A 17721-nucleotide genomic window follows, 5' to 3' on the forward strand; every position below is an offset into this window, starting at 1 on the left:
AACGTGCAGCCGAATTTTCTGGAGTTTGCAGGGTGGGTCTCTTGTCTATGATGCGCAAACTTCGGATCTCAAAAATAGAATGATCCCAAGAGCTACGCTGGGTCATCAGGCGTGACGCAAATACTATGACGGCACACATACACCTACGAGCCAAGGCCATGATGGCCTGGACCAAATGCATCTCCTCTCACCTGAACGCCGGCCCTGGACCATGTACGCAGCAACAAAATACCATCATGCTAAACAGTATCACCATCACCATCATCATCAATACCAAATACGTACAAAACATCATCCACCTCTGCACCAGAAACAAGACCACATACAGGTTTCAACTGGTTTTTCACTTTACAGTTTATTATTATTCAGTAACACCCCATCAGATCAGGCACTTCGGAGTCGGGTAGTTATCAGTTACACAAAAAGAATTGTTCAGTGGCAAGGGCTGTTCTGCTTGCAAAATGTAACAGCACATACTACTGACAAGATCAACTATACATTGCAGGCACCTTGGGTGATTTGCACCCAGCAGGCATCAAAATTCACAGCAGAAACCCGCACTTGGACAGCGTTCATGCAGACATTTTACCTTCTTTTTTTGGTTTGCCTCCCCATCTTCAATAGGTTTCCAGTAACCCTTCCACCGGGGCTTCCGCTTGGCAGGTGTGAGCCATGTAACCTACATATTTTTTTTTGGAATAATAGCCTACATTTTACATTCTACTGCTATAAGCCACTATGCCATTTTTTTTCTTTCTTTTTGTCAGACGCTATGCCAAATATACTGACCAGTACTACACATGCGCTTGAATAACCATCAGAGCAGAACCAAGTCAGTTTCATCATCTTAGTACACCTGGGAGCTAATAAAAGAATACCCTGATCTTCAGATTCCCTTTGCTAGGGGCAATAAGGAGATGAGAAGAAACCCACAGACATGATGAGTATCCGCCCGATGATCAGAATAAAAGATGCAAAAGAGTATGTGCCAGATGATCCAGCAATATCCTAGCCAATTGTACTCCAACAGTCATCTGCTGCCTGGTAGCCCACCCCATACTGGTGCAGGTGCCGAGAGTAAAATGAGTCATTGTACATGCTTTTTGGCAGCTCTGATGCGCCAACGATGGACAACGTCAGCTCTGAGTTTGTACATTTCACCTTTCCATAGACATCATTGATGACATATTTCATGAAATCTTCCTTCAGAGAGCTAGAATCAAGAAGAGTATCTGATTGAGGGATGAGGCCCCAGTGATATACAATGTTGGGTTTGATGACTGTATGATCAACTTCCTGTGATGAATTGGGGTCACACTCAATGCCGTTATCTTCCAGCTGCAGAGCACAAGTTAAAACCATTTAGATTTACATCCTTGCACTAAATGAATAGTCGAGCTGCATGAGTATGAAGGAAAAACAAGACGACTGCACTGCAGCAAACAAACCTTGAGAATAAGGTAAGGGAAGCGGGATTTAACCCATCCAGTCCAATCATGCAGTTCTTCAGAAGTTGGAGCACATAGAGCAATGCGAAGAAATTGTTCATATGTTGTCGAATATGGGAAGGGTTCAAAAATCCATGCCCACTCAAAATCATGGCTCCCTAGGTCCTGTGCCAAACAATAAAGAACTGTTAAGAGTTGATGCAAAAATAAACTCGAAGTGTTCAAGCAAACATATGCGCAATTGTCTAGTACTGGAGAAAACTGAACCGCAAAAATATTCCAAGATAAGTTGCATCATGTACAGTTTTGTTAAAAGGACAGACAAGGGTAAAATGTATACTCACTGAAATGATATTCTGAACTAAAACTTCAGATGAGTATCAATGAACTAGGCGTATAGCAAAATGCAAAAAGAAAATATAGTCAAGTACTTGAAGTGAACAAGGAACACGAGATAGGTGTCTACATATTTGTCAAGCTAGATCATGTTGAATGGTTGGGATGCAGAAACCATAGTCGTATGAAACAGTGGATTAGTTGTCCCTGCGAAAGAAACCTAGAACAGGAAAGAGTGCCGAATACATGCATGCATGGAAGATCTGAATTTGTGGCGTAGGAATTTCAGAATGTGTTTGTTTATGTAAGCATAACCAAGTGTACTAAAGCTGTGACAAGTAATATGGATCGGAGGGAGTAATAATGTTTCAATAAATGACTAAATATCTATACCATATAGAGTTTTAGACAAAACCTCAGAATAACAAAATCTGTGCATTTCACAAACTTCACCAGACTTCAAAAAGCAGGACAAACACAACTATAAGTGAAACTACCTAAGTTACTGACCTTGGTCAAAACATAACCACGCATAAGCTCCTCTCTGATCTTCCTGAAGGTACCTTCCGTCATATTAGACGCACAGAGCTCCGGCGGAGAACAAGGCATCACTATGGGCATTAAACACCCATCTGAGCGCGTGCAGTTAGTTTGCTGACCATGCAGATCTACTGGAATATGCCAAGGCCAGTGAGCAAATATCTCAAAGAACATGGTGAACAGACCATTGGCAGTGGCATTTGGAAATCTCTGACAAACATATGCTGCAAGAATCGCCAAATGAATCCCAGCAAAGAAACCAAGCAACTGCAAAATGGCATAGGACATGTCAACATGACACGGTCAGACCAGAATATAGCTGAACAGCCAGCACATATTAAAACAACATACATGGCAATGAAGTCCCCGCCTCCTAGCCCATAGTTTTATGCATCGCAACAGAACTTGGAACTTCTGCATGAATTGTTAACAAACAGAATTTGAAGTGAAAAAGTAACAATAATTTCAAGTACTCTTGTGTAAAAATAATAATGAGCAATACCACAGTCACAGTAAATCAATGGAAACAAGAGCATGGATAGAAGTAAATAAATCGAAGGAAACAAGAGCATGTTAAGCAGGAAGTGCAGAAATAGATAAATACAAGAGTAAGTAAATGGATTGAGAAGTGTAGATTCAAACATGACTACTTGGGTCCTCATGTACAATTACGCAGGGGACAAAAATGTGACCGAGTGCTGGTGAATTAAATTAGAATAGTCTGTAACCTCTTGATCCGGCACTAGCTGCACAATCTGCTCATTAACACGAACTCCAGACAAACTCTTCCAACTCCGTGAATCAAGTTTCCGAAGATACTGAGGACTAGATGTATTTATAGCCTGCATGAGCAAGTAAACCCGTCAGAATATAGACCTTCCATTTTTACATAGTACGACGTCTGTGGGACAGTCATGATAAAGATAATTTGGAGGGATCATACTCCACATATATGGATTTATCTTGTAAGTATCATTTAGGGCGCTTAACTCAGAAAAACTGGAGAAGCATTACTACAAGCAAAATTAGATGTTTTAGATGTGAGTTCTTTTGATCAAGGTAAATTCTTTGCATATGTGTTGATCAAACAAAAAGTTGGTGCGTACATGGGAATATGTGGTGGCTTTTAGGCCTGCTCAGCCCGACTCCTTGACTGGCTGTTCGGCAAGCAGGAAAATAGAATTATATATTGTGCCCCTATTCCTAGGGATTAGCAAACCACATTCGGTAGGCATGTGATAGAACATAACAATAATATTGGTCAGTATCTGATCCAACTCTCCAATAAATCCATAAGATTCAAAGGGGAAGGGCTTGTTACACGTGGACCAACAAGCAAATTCACCAGCCATAGTTAATTTTGACAGGGTGCTAGTTAGCATGGCTTGAAGCCAGATTTCACACCTTTTGCTGTGATAAGCCTGACAAGAATTGGCTTCATCATGCACATATTGCTGTGAGCAAAAGAACCAAGTACAGGGCATTTCTTTTTCGAGCATCAACGTTTTTCAGGCTAGTTTCGAGAAACAGCTGGTACGAAATGGGTGAGGCGATGACGTACAGTGGACTTCTCCTGACTAATGGTCAAATGACATTAGACGTCCCATAGTTTTTTTTGCAAGGCTGGGGTTAAATTGTGGGGGTGATGTCAAGGAAAAGTAGTGAGATCTTGTCACACAGATCAAAAAGTTTGATGCTCAGGATGAGCAACATGGGTTATCCAATAATCTTCTGGATGTGGTGTCAGATATCTGGTATGATTATTTTGAACATCTAAAGAGAGGTAGAGGGGTGCACAATAGTTGTTAGCTGGTAACCCCAAGTCACTAACGGAGTCTTTTTCCACAGTGCGGCAAAGGCCACCAAAGAGAATGTTCTATCATGTGTCCTGAGGACGGAGAGTGCAAGGAAAGTCAGGATCGTCTTTGTGCACTTCTAGAACTTCATTCGGTTCTGAATCAGTCAGGTTTGACACCGGAAAAACGTATCCGAGGTTCAGGGCCATGTTTGATGATTTTGATGTGCCAGATTTAAAGAGATTATATACTACAGAGTTATACCCTTAGCTCCTCAGATCAGAGGCACTTCAACTATCTAGAACAATATCGTCCTAATGGTAAGCTGCTCACTAACAGGTTCACTCCATGAGTTAAGGTAATTGCACATAATCAGACAGGATTCGTAAATACAGGTATAGTTTTCTAGAAGGGGTGCCAGCGCAACAAACTTGCCTGAACTGCATCAAGGACTGGGAGCTGGGCGTATGTCAGATCAACAGAAATCCCACTGAATCTAAATCGCATCAATGGAACCTTGGCATTTTCCACAGTCTGCAGTCCTGATACTTCCGGCCTGCACTTGAGAATTTGTCGCAGAACAGCAAAAAAGTGGTGCTGCAAGATTGACATGACATGCGTTAGTATCCTGAAGCAAAGGTGGAGAAAGAGGGAACACAAACCATGATAGTTACCGGCAAGTTTGCGATACAGGGACCAACACATAGCGCATCGATGTCAGATTCAGGTCCGTGAGCCTTGAAGAAACAAAAATACTTGATCAGACAATGCACTTGATTTATTGCATCATAAGCGGCAACTAGAACAAACAGAAGGTGCACAAATATGTGACAAGGCATAAGGGCAGGGCACTATAAATAACAGACCATTTTCTGCTCCTGTATTGTCTGTGCTAATAATAGGTTTGCAATCTACCTTCCTTGCGATATGGGTCGGCTTAATTGGGCAAAAGGTGTGAAGCACTAAATCTAGGCATTACTACAAACATGAAATTCCATAGGGTGAATTGGGGATAATCCAACCAAATTACTAGTACAAGCATGCAATTCTATAGAATCTTGAATTTGGGGATGATCCAACAAAATTACTACCACAAACATGGAATTCTATAGAATCCTGAAACTGGGGATAATCCAACCAATTTGGTCAACCCCGCAAACATTCAGAGAAATCATGACCACATCATTTTGGTAAATATCTTGCGTTCTTGCTTACCCCTAACGTGTAAGAACCATAGGTGAGGACCGTAGCCGTCACCCGCCTCGGGGGAACCCTCTCCTCACAGGCCACCGCCTTGGCCCAATCCGTCACAATCTGCAAGAGCAAGCAGCGAAAACAGAACAAGTCAGGAACTCCAGCCGGACGCAAATGCCTTCAATACCCATTTTTTTAAGCCGGAATCCCCATGCCCGGGTACCTTCTTGAGCTCGCGGATGACCTGCTCCCTCGTCTCCTCCTCCTCGGGCGTCGGGATGGCCCCCTCGTCCGCCAAGAACTGCATCACCCCCAAGAAAGGAAGCACGAGATTACTCGGAGATAACCGGGGACACCAGGGAAACCAGAGGAATCGGGGGCTGGCGGGGGGCTCACCTGCACGAGGGAGTGGGTCCGGCGGTAGTCCATCTCGAAGAAGAAGTCGGGAGGCGGCCGGTGGGGGACCGGCCAGGGGAGGAGGCGGCGGCCCGCGGGGAGCGGGGGCGGTGGGGGCGGGTACATGAAGAGGGGCAGGGGTTCGGGCTCGGGGGGCGCCGGGGCGGCGTGGGTCCAGACCGGGAGCTCCGGCGCCATCGCCGGCAGCGGGCAGTAGGCGGCCATGGCGGGGACGGGGAGTGGGAGGGGGGCGAAATTCTCCTCTTTTTCCTTCCGACGCGTGCCGCGTGAGGTCGGCTGGGGGTTCTGGGGTTCTGCGCTGTGGGGAGGACGGGATGGAGGGGTGGGGAAGAGGGCGGCGCTGGCGGTTTTGTTGCTGTGTTTTGGGCCGCCAGCCGATGCGGGGCCGTGTCAGAGACAGCGGCCGTTCCAGAAGGTTCGGTCCTGTGTCCAACGATTTGTGGTCAAGAAACTAGGGCGTGGTTTTTTTTGCCACGCGTCAAGAGTCGGCTATGGCAAAAATTTCGATTTCTAGAAATTAGGAGATATTTATAAATTTATGACACTTGGGCCGGCACATAAAAAAAACCCAATCCGGCTCCTCGCTCGAAAACCCTAGGAGCAACTCCAACGCGGCGACCCATTTCGTCCGCCGCCCGTCCGTTTGGGTCACCGCGAAAGTAATGGCCCAACGCGCCGACACGTTCCCAAAACACCAGGGCAGCGTAGTCCGCTCCGCCCCCTTCCCTCGTCGGCAGGTGCTCTGCGCGGGCAACGACGGGTGCTAGTGCCCGCGCCGCCCACCACGAGAGGCGGCGGGCAAGGGAGGGAGACACGGCGGAGCAGTCCATGCATCGCCACCACATGATGCCGGTGGAGCTCGACGAGGACGAGCGGCCCCTCGCTTGGGTCCACCGCCAATTGCTTACGATGACGATGGGCAGAGACGAAGGCTCGCCGTCTACGGCGGAAGAACGTGAGGACGCCTCGGCTTGCCACTGAGCAATCGGGGCGGGAGGCGGATCGGTATGGCAAGCTAAAATGGCAGCAGGGTAGGGCCGTCAGGTGGATGAAGGGGCTCATCGTCCTCTCCGGCGACGGCGACGACCACATCTCCTCCTCCTCCTCCGACACCGATGATCCGCCACCTGTAGTCCACGCCTACAGCTACGCCGGCAACCGAAAGGGCAAAAGGCCCGGTGAGGAAGTGGTGATTCTTCGCTGTCTCTGTAGTTAATTTCTAGTTATTTATGTCTCTAGATAGAACATGTCCATCCTATGTAGATTATGTGAACTTTGAGTAGCTTTTGGAGATCCGTTTGTGATCTTTTGGTGATCGGAATGTGCATATGTAGCTCTGTTTTATAGTCCGCGCGATGATCTACATAATTTATCTTCATGTTACATGGTTAGTATGGATATAGAGTATTGGATATTAGGAGTGCGGATGTGAAGGGCACAAATTGAGGAGTGTCCGGTCAATGCCCGTGGGCGCGTCTGCGGATGTTTGAGGGGCCGAATTTGATAAGTCCGGCTGTAGATGCTCTTACATGCCGAAATGAAATGTGTATCCTTGAGTTCCCCTGAGAAATGAAGAGCTAAAACAATTTCGGGGCCTTATAGAGCATGATCCACATATCAAAATGATATGCCTGCACTGGCTGAATGGACATACAACAGGACCCGCAAAAGAGTGTATCCAGCATGGCACATGAGCATTGTAGTTCGACCAAATGTGACATAGATTTATAGAAATTTAACAATTTCTGATGAGTGTGAGGGTATTTTTCATAATTTGATACATCCTATTGAATATACATCTGAGTTGTCGGACCAATTAGCCATAAGTCTATCTTAACGAGTAGGCCTAGCTAAGGCTGATCGTAGTGGGAGTATCATAAGCGGTATCATACATGCCAACTAGACTTTTTGAATGATGTGGCACACAATTAAATAAGAAAAAAAAAGAAGGTGTGGTATCATATCATGATACTGTATCATATTAAATGTTGTACTACTTTGTGTCATGCATGACAATTAATAAGGCAACCTAAGATACTAACTTATGATACTATGCATTACGAAGGTAGTATCATATGCATACTCCCCATTACAACCAGCCTAATCAGCTCAAGGGAATATTAAAGTAGGATACACCATATCACAAGGTCCTAACTAGATGGTAAAGTATGACAATGTTATTTAATACGTAATAGTATCTGAATATCACAACTAGATGGTAGACGAGAATTGCACACAGTCGTAGGTCTGTTTTGTGTAATGGAGCAAGTATCCTAAAACAAATGTATTCGACATGAAGTGGATATGCATTTTTGGTGTGAACTCGAATTTTTTGGTTACCGCCCAAGCGTTAAGTTTTTTGAGAATGATAAGAAATAATTTTCTTAGCAGGTCCATGGTCCATGCACAACAACCTTTGTTTTGTTTGTTCACTTTGTTGATCATCAATTAATGTTTGTGATTGTTAGTGTTTGATCGTGGCAGTATTTAGAAAATTGGAATGTCATATCAACACACATGAGACTAAGTTATAACTTCTCATTGATAGTTTCAACAGCTTGACAACCGAGAGTGTTTTTTTATTTGGATCAAGACAACTGAAAGTTGGAGACACAATGTCAAATAAGGGCATGTTTGGTTCATCACTAACTTTGCCACAACTAAGCGTAGGCAAAGTGTGACTACCATAAAAAATGTGGCTAACAAAATGGCCATCACAAATGTGGCAAGACTTGGCAAAAAATTGAGCCTATGACATGTAGACCATGTAGCTAGAAAAGTGTGGCAAATCATAAATGTGGCAATAAACGAAACACATGCTAAATCTTCCTATATGACTTATTCTTTCACCTACCTATTGTATATTTTCCCAAGCTTTGTAGCCTTTCAACATCATACTGCCGATGGAGTAGGCGCAGATGCTTCAGAACATTCTATGGTCGAACTGACGGGCTCAAAGCTGATTTTTGTGCTCCACACGTAGTTGAACGTGGCCGTTTCACCAAGATGCACCGTTTGGCCGCCATTGAGGGTGCAGAGCGCGTTGTCTTCGTCCTCCGGCATGATTATGCCAGCTGGATCGCCATTGATGGAGTTGAACCCCTTGCACGCCAACTTCACCTTGATCTGTCCGCAGGTGAACTGTTCTTCACCCGGTACTGGGGGTACCCTCCGGTCTTCCCAAGCACTGCGGTCTAGTGACAACGGGATCAGATGGAGGGCAGGGTTGTGCGTCGCCTGCATTATCCGACAAGTAGTTCATGGTGTTTGTTTTGGTGTCCAGAAACACAAACACTATGCATGTATACATATAAAATGGAGATTTTAAGTTTTTCAGGGTTGATGGAGTATTATATAGCAATGATTTATTTAAGACCTGGAAAAAGATAACCATCACATTAACATTCTGAACATACAATGCACATCATCAAAATAGTCACCACACAAGGATCTCATTTGCATGCCTAGCTGTAGCGTTTTCTTGTCATTCCCGTTGATGCTCTGTGACGCCGTCTCGTAGCTCATCAACTCAGATTTTGTTTGTTTGTTTATATGACACATAATTAATGAAAGAGGTGATGAAATTGTCTCTTATCTTTTTTTTTAAGTCACTCCAAAAGGGTCTCAAATCCTTAAAAAAAATGTCCGGTTAATTAGTGAAACACCGGACGAAAACCATCAAATCATGCCCACAAGACAAGGCACCCGGTCGCCCTGGCTACCACATAACTGACATCCCTTATCTAGGGCTTGTGTTATCATCCAACTGAATAATGTCCCTGACACAATACTCATGCACACCTACCCAGTACCCACTGATGCTGAGTAGTCCGATAAGATTCTCATTTTTCCTTTCCTTTTCTTTCATGCCATCCTCACGCATAGGCCCGTCGCAGTTGCACGAGAAGGAGATGGACATGCTTGCAGGGCTGCATGCTTCTGCAGAGTAAGCTGACGCGGAGTGTCAACACTTCATCGGTGCACCGGTGAATTACGGGACAGTTCTTTTGAGTGACTTAAAAAAATAGGGCAGTGCTACACGTCCCCCGATGCATAATCTAAAAAGATCGACCGCCTCAAGAATCGTTAGATCTGGCACCATCAACGGTCCAACCTCGTCATCATCATTGCAACAGAGCGCATATTGCACAAACCCTTTTGTAACATTGGTGTTGTTGCAGAACTTTCTTTCGTCTTCACTTTTCTGCAACATGGGTGTTGTTGCGGAATGAACTTATGCACACATAGATGATGCTGCAGAAATTTTTTGTCTTCACTTTTCTGCGACATGGATGTTGTTGCAGAATGAACTTGTGCAACATACATGTGTTGCAGAGTTTTTTTTTTCATCTTCACTTTTCTGCAGCATGGTATTGTCACGGAATAAACCTTTGCAACACACATGACATTGTAGAAAAAACCAATGAAAATGAAGTTACAGAAACATCGACGTCGCCGCCGACAACACCGCCGCCGTTCGCCGTCAACCACGAGGCCATCAACCTCCAAGCTCCCGTCTCGAGCACCGCCAATCCCCGTCGCCGGTCGCGTGGGCCAGCAAGCTCGCATGCTAGCCGCTGCTTGCATGCTACCTCCATGTACGCCCACAGTCGGGTTGGGGAAGGACACGGCCGGGTTGTGGTGTCCACCGAAGGCTTGCGTGGCCATTCTGCTCGCAGGCCGGTGGACATGGGCTAGCGATGTTCTTCTTGTATGCGTGATGGAGGAGGCTGGATGGTTGGGGAAGAAAGAAAGAAGACAAGGATAAAAATGTGGCCGGGAGTGATCGGACGAGAAGATAAGGCAACACACGAAGCGGTGCACGGGCCCATTGGGGCATGCGTCACTCGTGGGAGGTGGCGGATAAGCGAGAGAAAAACTGTCGGTTGACACTGAGCGTTTGCCTAAAAAAATAAGTTGTTTCTCCTCAGGTAAAAAAATAACTTGCTTCTTAAATTTGTTGAGACTTTTAAATTAATTATGTTATAATTAGTTGAGAAACCCAAATGAATAAAAGAGGCGGCTTATAGAAAAATCAAGGTCAACATGTATGGCATGCAGATCTCCTGCTTGATGTAAACCGTGCTGTAACCACCGATTTAATCGGTCCCTCGTAAATGGAATGTAAGGTGTTCCGGATAAAAAAAACTAGCGAGATGGCGGCTTTTTCTAAAGCTGTCTAACCCTAAGTTGCTAGGTCCACTCGTTCCAGCGGGTCTTCATTAAGGGTGGAAATGGATCGGATGCGAATCGGATAGTGCTCTTGCCACTTCCATTTTCATATTTTCAAAACGAATACGAATCCAAATACGGATGTTATCGAATACGGATGCGGCTCGGATATTATTCGAATACGGATACGTATCGGATATTTTCTTGATTGGGAACGGATACGAATAATATCAACATATTGCTTAAGTAAATTAGTCGATAGCTATGTGACCTGAAATAATCAACTTGTGACATACAATAAGTCAATGATAAATAGGTTTATGAATAAATACTATTGTAATGCATAATAATTTATAAATTTAATCATATAAAGAGTAAAATTTGACCACTTATTTGGCTTTTAGTTGGATAATTGGAATATTGGGTCTAGAATTTTGAAAATTACCTCCCATAATCTTATTCGGATACGGATATATCCACTTCCATATCCATATTTGTCTCAAAATCTCGTACCATATTTTATTTTTTATTTGTTTAATAAATTCAGATACGGATAATTTTCATTTCCATTTTAGTTCGGATGCGGATGTTTCGGATACGAATAGGCATTTTCTCGAATACGAATATCGGATATTTCGGATTATCCGCTACCAATTTCCACCCCTAGTCTTCATGCGACACCAAGGATGACTACAATCCCTAAAAAACAAGGATAACAACAGTACTGCCGCCCATGATCACCGATTCCTCCGACTTCTGCCTGAGCACCTTAACTACAAACACGGTATAACTAACATATTCCATTTATGCGGCGCGAACCCAAGCCATGACATTACAGAAGAACTCAGATATCAAGATCACCACAACATTCATCAACAGACACAAAATACATAACAATATTCGCCACCAGCATCCGCTGCTAATTCGCAGCAGGCAGAAGTCTGAAGCAATTTTCCGGCGTTTCTACAGCACAACAAGGGGGACACTGTAACTGCAACAGAGACTAAGCTAGCCTACCAAACAACGGAAAAAAACATGGGTTTTTGAATGCTGGTTTCTGTTGATCCTCTGGAAGGACAGGAAATAAAGACAGGGAGAACTCCGAGAGCGGCTCGCCGTCTCAGGCGACATGCTGAAGCTGCACTTGCTGCTGCTGCTGCTGCTGCTGCCGCTTCTGCTGCTTCTGTACATTGGCCTTGTGCTTCTGCCCGGCCAGGTGGAACTCGTAGACCTTCTGGCTGTTGACGACGACGTTGCACGCTGTGCAGATCTTCATTTCGCCATGAGCCGCTCCAGCCTCGATCACCCGCCTCTTCTTCACCTCCAAGTCTGCTGGGGACGCGTTGGAGCTCTTGTTCTTCTTTGGCTGTACAGCCGGCACAACACCATCAGCAGTGGCGGCGGCGGCGGCAGGAGGTGCTGTGTTTGCTGCAACACCGCTGTTCGGAGGCTTTGCTGGTTGAGGCGTGATCGCGTCTTGTAACTTCTGCAGATTCTTCTTGTGCTTCTGACCTGTTTTATGGATCAAGAGAACCTCCATGGTGTCGCACTGGATCTTGCAGACTTCACAGAGTAATGGCTGCACAACTTTTGGAGTTTTCTTCCTGAAACTCCTCCGAACGTTTGTCGGCAGAGGATGTCCAAAATGGGCATTCCACTGAGCATGATGCATGACCGTGGCTGCAGCTGTTGGTGCCACTCCGTTTGGAGCTTTCGCAGCTGCTACCTATGGAGACAATGTTGACACCAAGTTAATATGGAGAGATGAGAAATATAGTATGAAAGCTAATCAGCAGATACAATTAAGGTGAACTGAACAGAAAATGTGCCATACAGTGAAGGTAAGAAAAAAAGATCTTCATACAATTAGTTAGTGCACATGTGAAATCCATGTCACCGTGTCAAGCATGGCTATACACAAAAGCACACATTAAATGGAGGCCAGCATATTTTAGGGGCAGCACCAAATTTGATATATAGCCACCCAGTCTGATGAATGGATGGTGACGGTATTGGATCCATTTTCCATGTATATCTTACACTGAACAAGCTCTATCCAATACTACTATTTAAATATGATGATGCGGATGACAACATATTATACCCACATACCAATAACACCTGCGCATACACATATGATGCCCTCAGCTATGTATCAAGAAGGTAAAGACTTGGCAACAACCACCTCCTATACTAACAGCTGTGCCTCAGCACAAGAAAAGCAATGCAGCACTGGGAGCACCATGACAGTACAGAAAGACTAAGGCAGACCATGCCGCCCATTCAGATCAGAGGTAAAGTTGGAGTAGGACCTCTTAGTCGAGACCTGCAAATTTACACTCCAAGCACAAGATGCGTCTGTGGAAATTGTCCACCTTTTGGTACGGTGGATCTGAGGCACAGAGTTTGATATGAACCATTGCTGTTCTCGAATTTGAACTTGGCAAGAAAGTATGTAAAATGAAGTTCAGATAGCATGTACTGAAAACTGATGTTTCTGCTAACAACAATGAAGCAACAGCCAATATGATCACCTGGCTAAACTCGATCAGAAAACGTGCGGGCTGGAGTTAACTGAACGTAAATAGAACAGATAAAGGGAAGCAACTCTCCCTCAAAAACCTGAGACGAGCACTGACAGACCGACTGAGGATTTGGACTACATGGGCGATATCTGGCTTGGTGACTGTGGGATAGAAACCACTGCCCACAATGTATACTCTTGTGAAGTATTATGGCGCACTCGCACTCTAACTTGTCCTTGTGGAGCTGTGTATGGCACCTCGGTTGTAGATGAGATGCATGTTGAAGTCAATGTTAAAACTGGGATCAGATTCCTTGACGAAACACGAGGAACAACAAAAGTTTGTTGTCACTGTAAGGGTAGCACTCAAGTGTACATGGCTAGTCAACAAATAGTGTTTGTCTTGTGGCTAGATGTGCATTGTATGCTTAAATAGGGTTGAGTCCTGGTAGTTCTAGTTCTCCTATATAGTCCTTTGGGGTTATTGCAAATTTGAAATACACTCAATCTATTTGGGTGTCTTTCAAGAATTAACAGTCATTAAACTCTCAGAAAATAACAACCACCAAGGCTCCAAACAAGGATATTCAAATTAGAGGACCTTTGCTTGATCCAAATATAGGACTCAGAGCATGAGAACCTTTATTAATAATGGAATTGAGCCAAAATGGGAAAATATGTTAATCTGTACCAGGCTTTCACATCCTCCAGGATGCGGAATTTCAGCTTCGATTTTTTTTTCCAGTTTTGACATGACAAGGACAAAGACCAACTATCAAGCAACATAGACATGTAGATCAAAAAGTAACAAAACAGATTAATGTGAAATTATGTCTATGGCAAAACCAACATGCAAACAAATGAATGCTGCCAAGTTACAGATTGAACATACCCAAGAATGGAAGTGGGCAAAGAATTGGATATTAGTACTCAATAGACCTGATAATTGCAGGCTACAATGTTCTCAGCAGAAACAAGTAATGAATTTTACTGAATTGAGTAGGCAAAAATAGGTGTGAACATGCAAATGCCCACTTGGTTTCCACAGAGGAAGAACGAAACAAAGTGGCCGGGGGTGAGGAAAACTCGAGGATGCAACCATGCAGGTGACCACTTTATTTCAATAAAAGCGAATTTTCAATATACAGATGCTCACATTGAAACAAGATACATACACTAGCACTACAATTGAGTTTGGGCATTTAGGATAATAGTTCCCGTGCATCAATAAATGAATGGATGGGACCGATTCAGGTCCTAAGGCCTAAGAACACTAAATGTGCAAGTTATCATCATCCAATATTCTCTCAGCTTATAGTTAGAAGACTCTGTGCCCCAACCCCCAAATACTCCTACTTGCTTTCATCTCCATCCCCAGCTTGCCATGAGACAGACAGCCCTTTGAAGGCAATTTTCCATCACGGCAATGTTAGCTCTACAAAAATATTATGATGTTCCATCACTACTTAAGATGGTGTGACCTATTCCATAATCAATAACTTTATTATCGGAGGAATTTTAACCAAGTATGGGAGAGAAGGGTCACTCCAATTCTTTTTTCCACATGGATACACAAATGCATCCTCATCATGATTTTCTTTCCAAAAGCCATGCCAAAGTGATGAAATCATATGTGCTCTTTTCACCCAAATAGGAAGGAGCACAGGTTAGGACGTTGCCCTCAAACTAAGGCATACATGGTAAACATACACAAATGATTTTCATTCTCTAAGCTATGTCAAAATGGTGAAATCACATATGCTGTACTACTAGCCCAGGTCTTCAACAAAGCAGGCAGTCACCTGCTTTCTAATCACACTCATTGGTCTGCCGCACATCATAATTACTTAAATCTACAACAGTTCCAACTAAGCTGAAAATACAACAGTTCCAACTAGGTTAAAAATGTCCAAAGTTCACATCTGCTGAGGTTAACTTTCAGTTGCACTTCACTAATATTTTGATTAGAAGTCCCTATTAAAACAAGCAAGGTTTCATTCCAACTCGCGCTTATTCTATTATTTCGTCAGTTTAGACATAAAAAGATGACATGTTATCTTTCGGTCGCAATTACCAATCATGACTTACATTTCAATGAAGCCCCTAGTAACTGATCAACTTTGATATCTGACAGCACCAAAGCCTAGGCATGGCTCCTTGCAGGCACAAAAGGATTTGACTAAAGAACTTCTCATGGTCAAGATTTAACAAATCTACCGGAGTGATATCCTTTTTGCTTGTATGTCAACCAGTCTGCGAGTTTAAGATGCGGGTGAGCAATTTCCAAACCATTCCAATTTTCCAGCTAGTCTGGAATGTTTTGTGATTTTTACAGTGCGAGGATTCCAAAACCTAGAACCCATAAAGCCAGAAGGCAGCAATCGAGTTATCTAGGATTATGGGCTACCTTCACCAACTATATATATATATGCCAAGAACAATCGATTCAATAGAAAATCAGTGAGGCCCGATTTGTAACCATGCTCCCTTATCTGACGAACCCCTAAAAAATCCACCTAAATCCACCACACTCGGAACGCATACAGAGAAAGATGTACCAAATCGGAGACAGTGAGCGCACTGACCTGGGCGTAGCGTTGGGGATCGAACCCGAAGTGCTTCACCGCCTCTCTTCCAGCCGCCGCGGCCGCCGACGCCGCCGGAGCTGTCTGGGCCGCCGACGGGGCCTGAGAGGCCTCGCTGGCGGTGAAGTAGTAATCCGCGAGGCCACTCCCCCCGTCCGTCGCCGGGGCGCCGTAGTAGTGGTATTGGCTGGTGTACGGGTTGTACTGCGCCCCCGTGATAGCCTGGGCGGCAGGGTTGGAGTAGTAGTAGGAGGACGAGGCGGCGGAGGCGGGGGCGGGGGCGGGGGCGGAGGGGGCGGCGGCGGCGGCGGGATCGGGGTAGTGGTACGCCGGGTAGGCGTAGGCGTAGGGGTAGCCAGGAGGGTAGGCCCCACGGGGATCGGCGGCCTGCGGCGCCGCGGCGGCGGCGTGAGCGGCGTAGTCCATGGTGGCGGTGAGGGCGCGATGCGGTCGATGGGGTGCGGTGAGGGTGCGACCGTGTGTGCGATCACCGTGGCGTTCGGGTGCACGAGGGACCGAACCGTATCGGGTTCTCTCGGCCTAGCCAAAGAGTTTACGGAGTACGGCCTCCTGTTTTACTGATTTACTACTAGTTCCCATCGTATTTCGTGTTATATTTTAAACATAATTTTAACTAATAAAATATACTACATAATAACAAAAATAATATCATTAGAAAAATACATTTAAATACGAATTCATTGACAATTTTTTTGACATACATTAACATTTTGCTAGTCAGATCTATGATCAAAATTTGGCATATGAAATACAAAAGGGACCAATTATGGAGTACTCCTTCGTCCCAGGACCGAGATAGTAGAAAATTGTCTAGTGAGGTGTCCCCCTTCCCCAAAATCAAAACAACCAAGGAGGACTGAATTAAGGAGTACTCCTCCGTCCCAATGCAAAATGATCTTATATTATAGGGCGGATGAAGTAGAAAATATATTAGTGCTACATGCATAAAGCATTTTTTTTCTTGGTCTCTTAGCAGGAGTTCATAGGTAAAATGCTGACGCGACGACACGAGACAGGAGTTTCCCGGTCAATACGCTCGTGACGCAAAGGGCACCAAGGCAATAGGGTTTCCCCTGCACCCTGCCGATGCCGGCGTGGTCTGCCTCGTCTCATGTGACCTTAGAGTCATGGAGGCGCGGTGGATCATGGTCCTTACTGCGGGATGACTTCGTTTTTAGATATACTTTTTAGTATATAAAGCGGGCCGAAAGCCTTTTTGGGTAAATATGGAACACGACTCCTCGTCTAACCCCAGCCCCGACGGTACTTCTAGCATCGCTAGAGGGCGTGTGGAGGCTTGTCTCTGGCAGATCTAGCGGGATACATTCGGTGTTTGTCTTCGGTAAATCCGGTTGGATTCGGTCTTCGTTTTTCTACGTTCGTGTGTCTAGAGTTTGGATCCTTTTGATCTAGACATTTCTTTGTCGGCGATGTTTGCGATTCTGGTGCGTTGGTCCCATGTGGCCTTATGACGATGACTTCCCGACTGTCTACTAAATAAGGTTTGCTCGGCTCTAGTGAGAGACAGGCGATGACGGTGGTGCGTGTCATGGGGATGTTTCCGACAGTAGAAAGGGGTAGGAAGATGGAGCATGATCTATCTAGAGCAGACGGGTGACACAAGTATTTTTACGAGTTCGGGCCTCTCACGGTGGAGATAACAACCCTACGTCTCGTTCTTTGAAGAG

The 17721-nt window shown here is 44.8% G+C and overlaps 2 protein-coding genes across 2 annotated transcripts; both read right to left on the reverse strand.

The window, feature by feature from the left end:
- Positions 1–323: 323 nt before the first annotated feature.
- On the reverse strand, positions 324–6058 carry LOC125535559 (nuclear poly(A) polymerase 3). Its single transcript, XM_048698624.2, has 10 exons — positions 5711–6058; positions 5538–5615; positions 5336–5434; positions 4795–4857; positions 4556–4717; positions 3053–3166; positions 2676–2738; positions 2295–2591; positions 1449–1613; positions 324–1338 (listed from the first exon to the last, which is right to left on the reverse strand). The coding sequence occupies exons 1-10, from the start codon at positions 5933–5935 to the stop codon at positions 1009–1011; spliced, it is 1596 nt and encodes a 531-aa protein (XP_048554581.1). The 5' UTR covers positions 5936–6058; the 3' UTR covers positions 324–1008.
- Positions 6059–11754: 5696 nt separating this feature from the next.
- Positions 11755–16525, reverse strand: LOC125535560 (uncharacterized). Its single transcript, XM_048698625.2, has 2 exons — positions 16013–16525; positions 11755–12629 (listed from the first exon to the last, which is right to left on the reverse strand). Exons 1-2 carry the CDS (start codon positions 16436–16438, stop codon positions 12024–12026), a joined length of 1032 nt encoding a protein of 343 aa, XP_048554582.1. The 5' UTR covers positions 16439–16525; the 3' UTR covers positions 11755–12023.
- Positions 16526–17721: the final 1196 nt, after the last annotated feature.

The sequence above is a fragment of the Triticum urartu genome, chromosome 2A (genome assembly GCF_056163025.1).
Source record: "Triticum urartu cultivar PI428250 chromosome 2A, HENAU_Tu73, whole genome shotgun sequence".
Taxonomy (NCBI): domain Eukaryota; kingdom Viridiplantae; phylum Streptophyta; class Magnoliopsida; order Poales; family Poaceae; genus Triticum; species Triticum urartu.

Excerpts from the sequence above, each read along its gene's own strand:
- LOC125535559 (XM_048698624.2), bottom strand. The coding sequence starts at position 5,935 with ATGGCCGCCTACTGCCCGCTGCCGGCGATGGCGCCGGAGCTCCCGGTC. Across the intron at positions 4,858-5,335 it reads ATGGTTCTTACACGTTAGGG|GCTCACGGACCTGAATCTGA; the intron begins GTAAGCAAGAAC and ends TGTTTCTTCAAG. Across the intron at positions 1,614-2,294 it reads GTGGTTATGTTTTGACCAAG|GACCTAGGGAGCCATGATTT; the intron begins GTCAGTAACTTA and ends TGTTTGGCACAG.
- LOC125535560 (XM_048698625.2), bottom strand. The coding sequence starts at position 16,438 with ATGGACTACGCCGCTCACGCCGCCGCCGCGGCGCCGCAGGCCGCCGAT. Across the intron at positions 12,630-16,012 it reads ATCCCCAACGCTACGCCCAG|GTAGCAGCTGCGAAAGCTCC; the intron begins GTCAGTGCGCTC and ends TTGTCTCCATAG.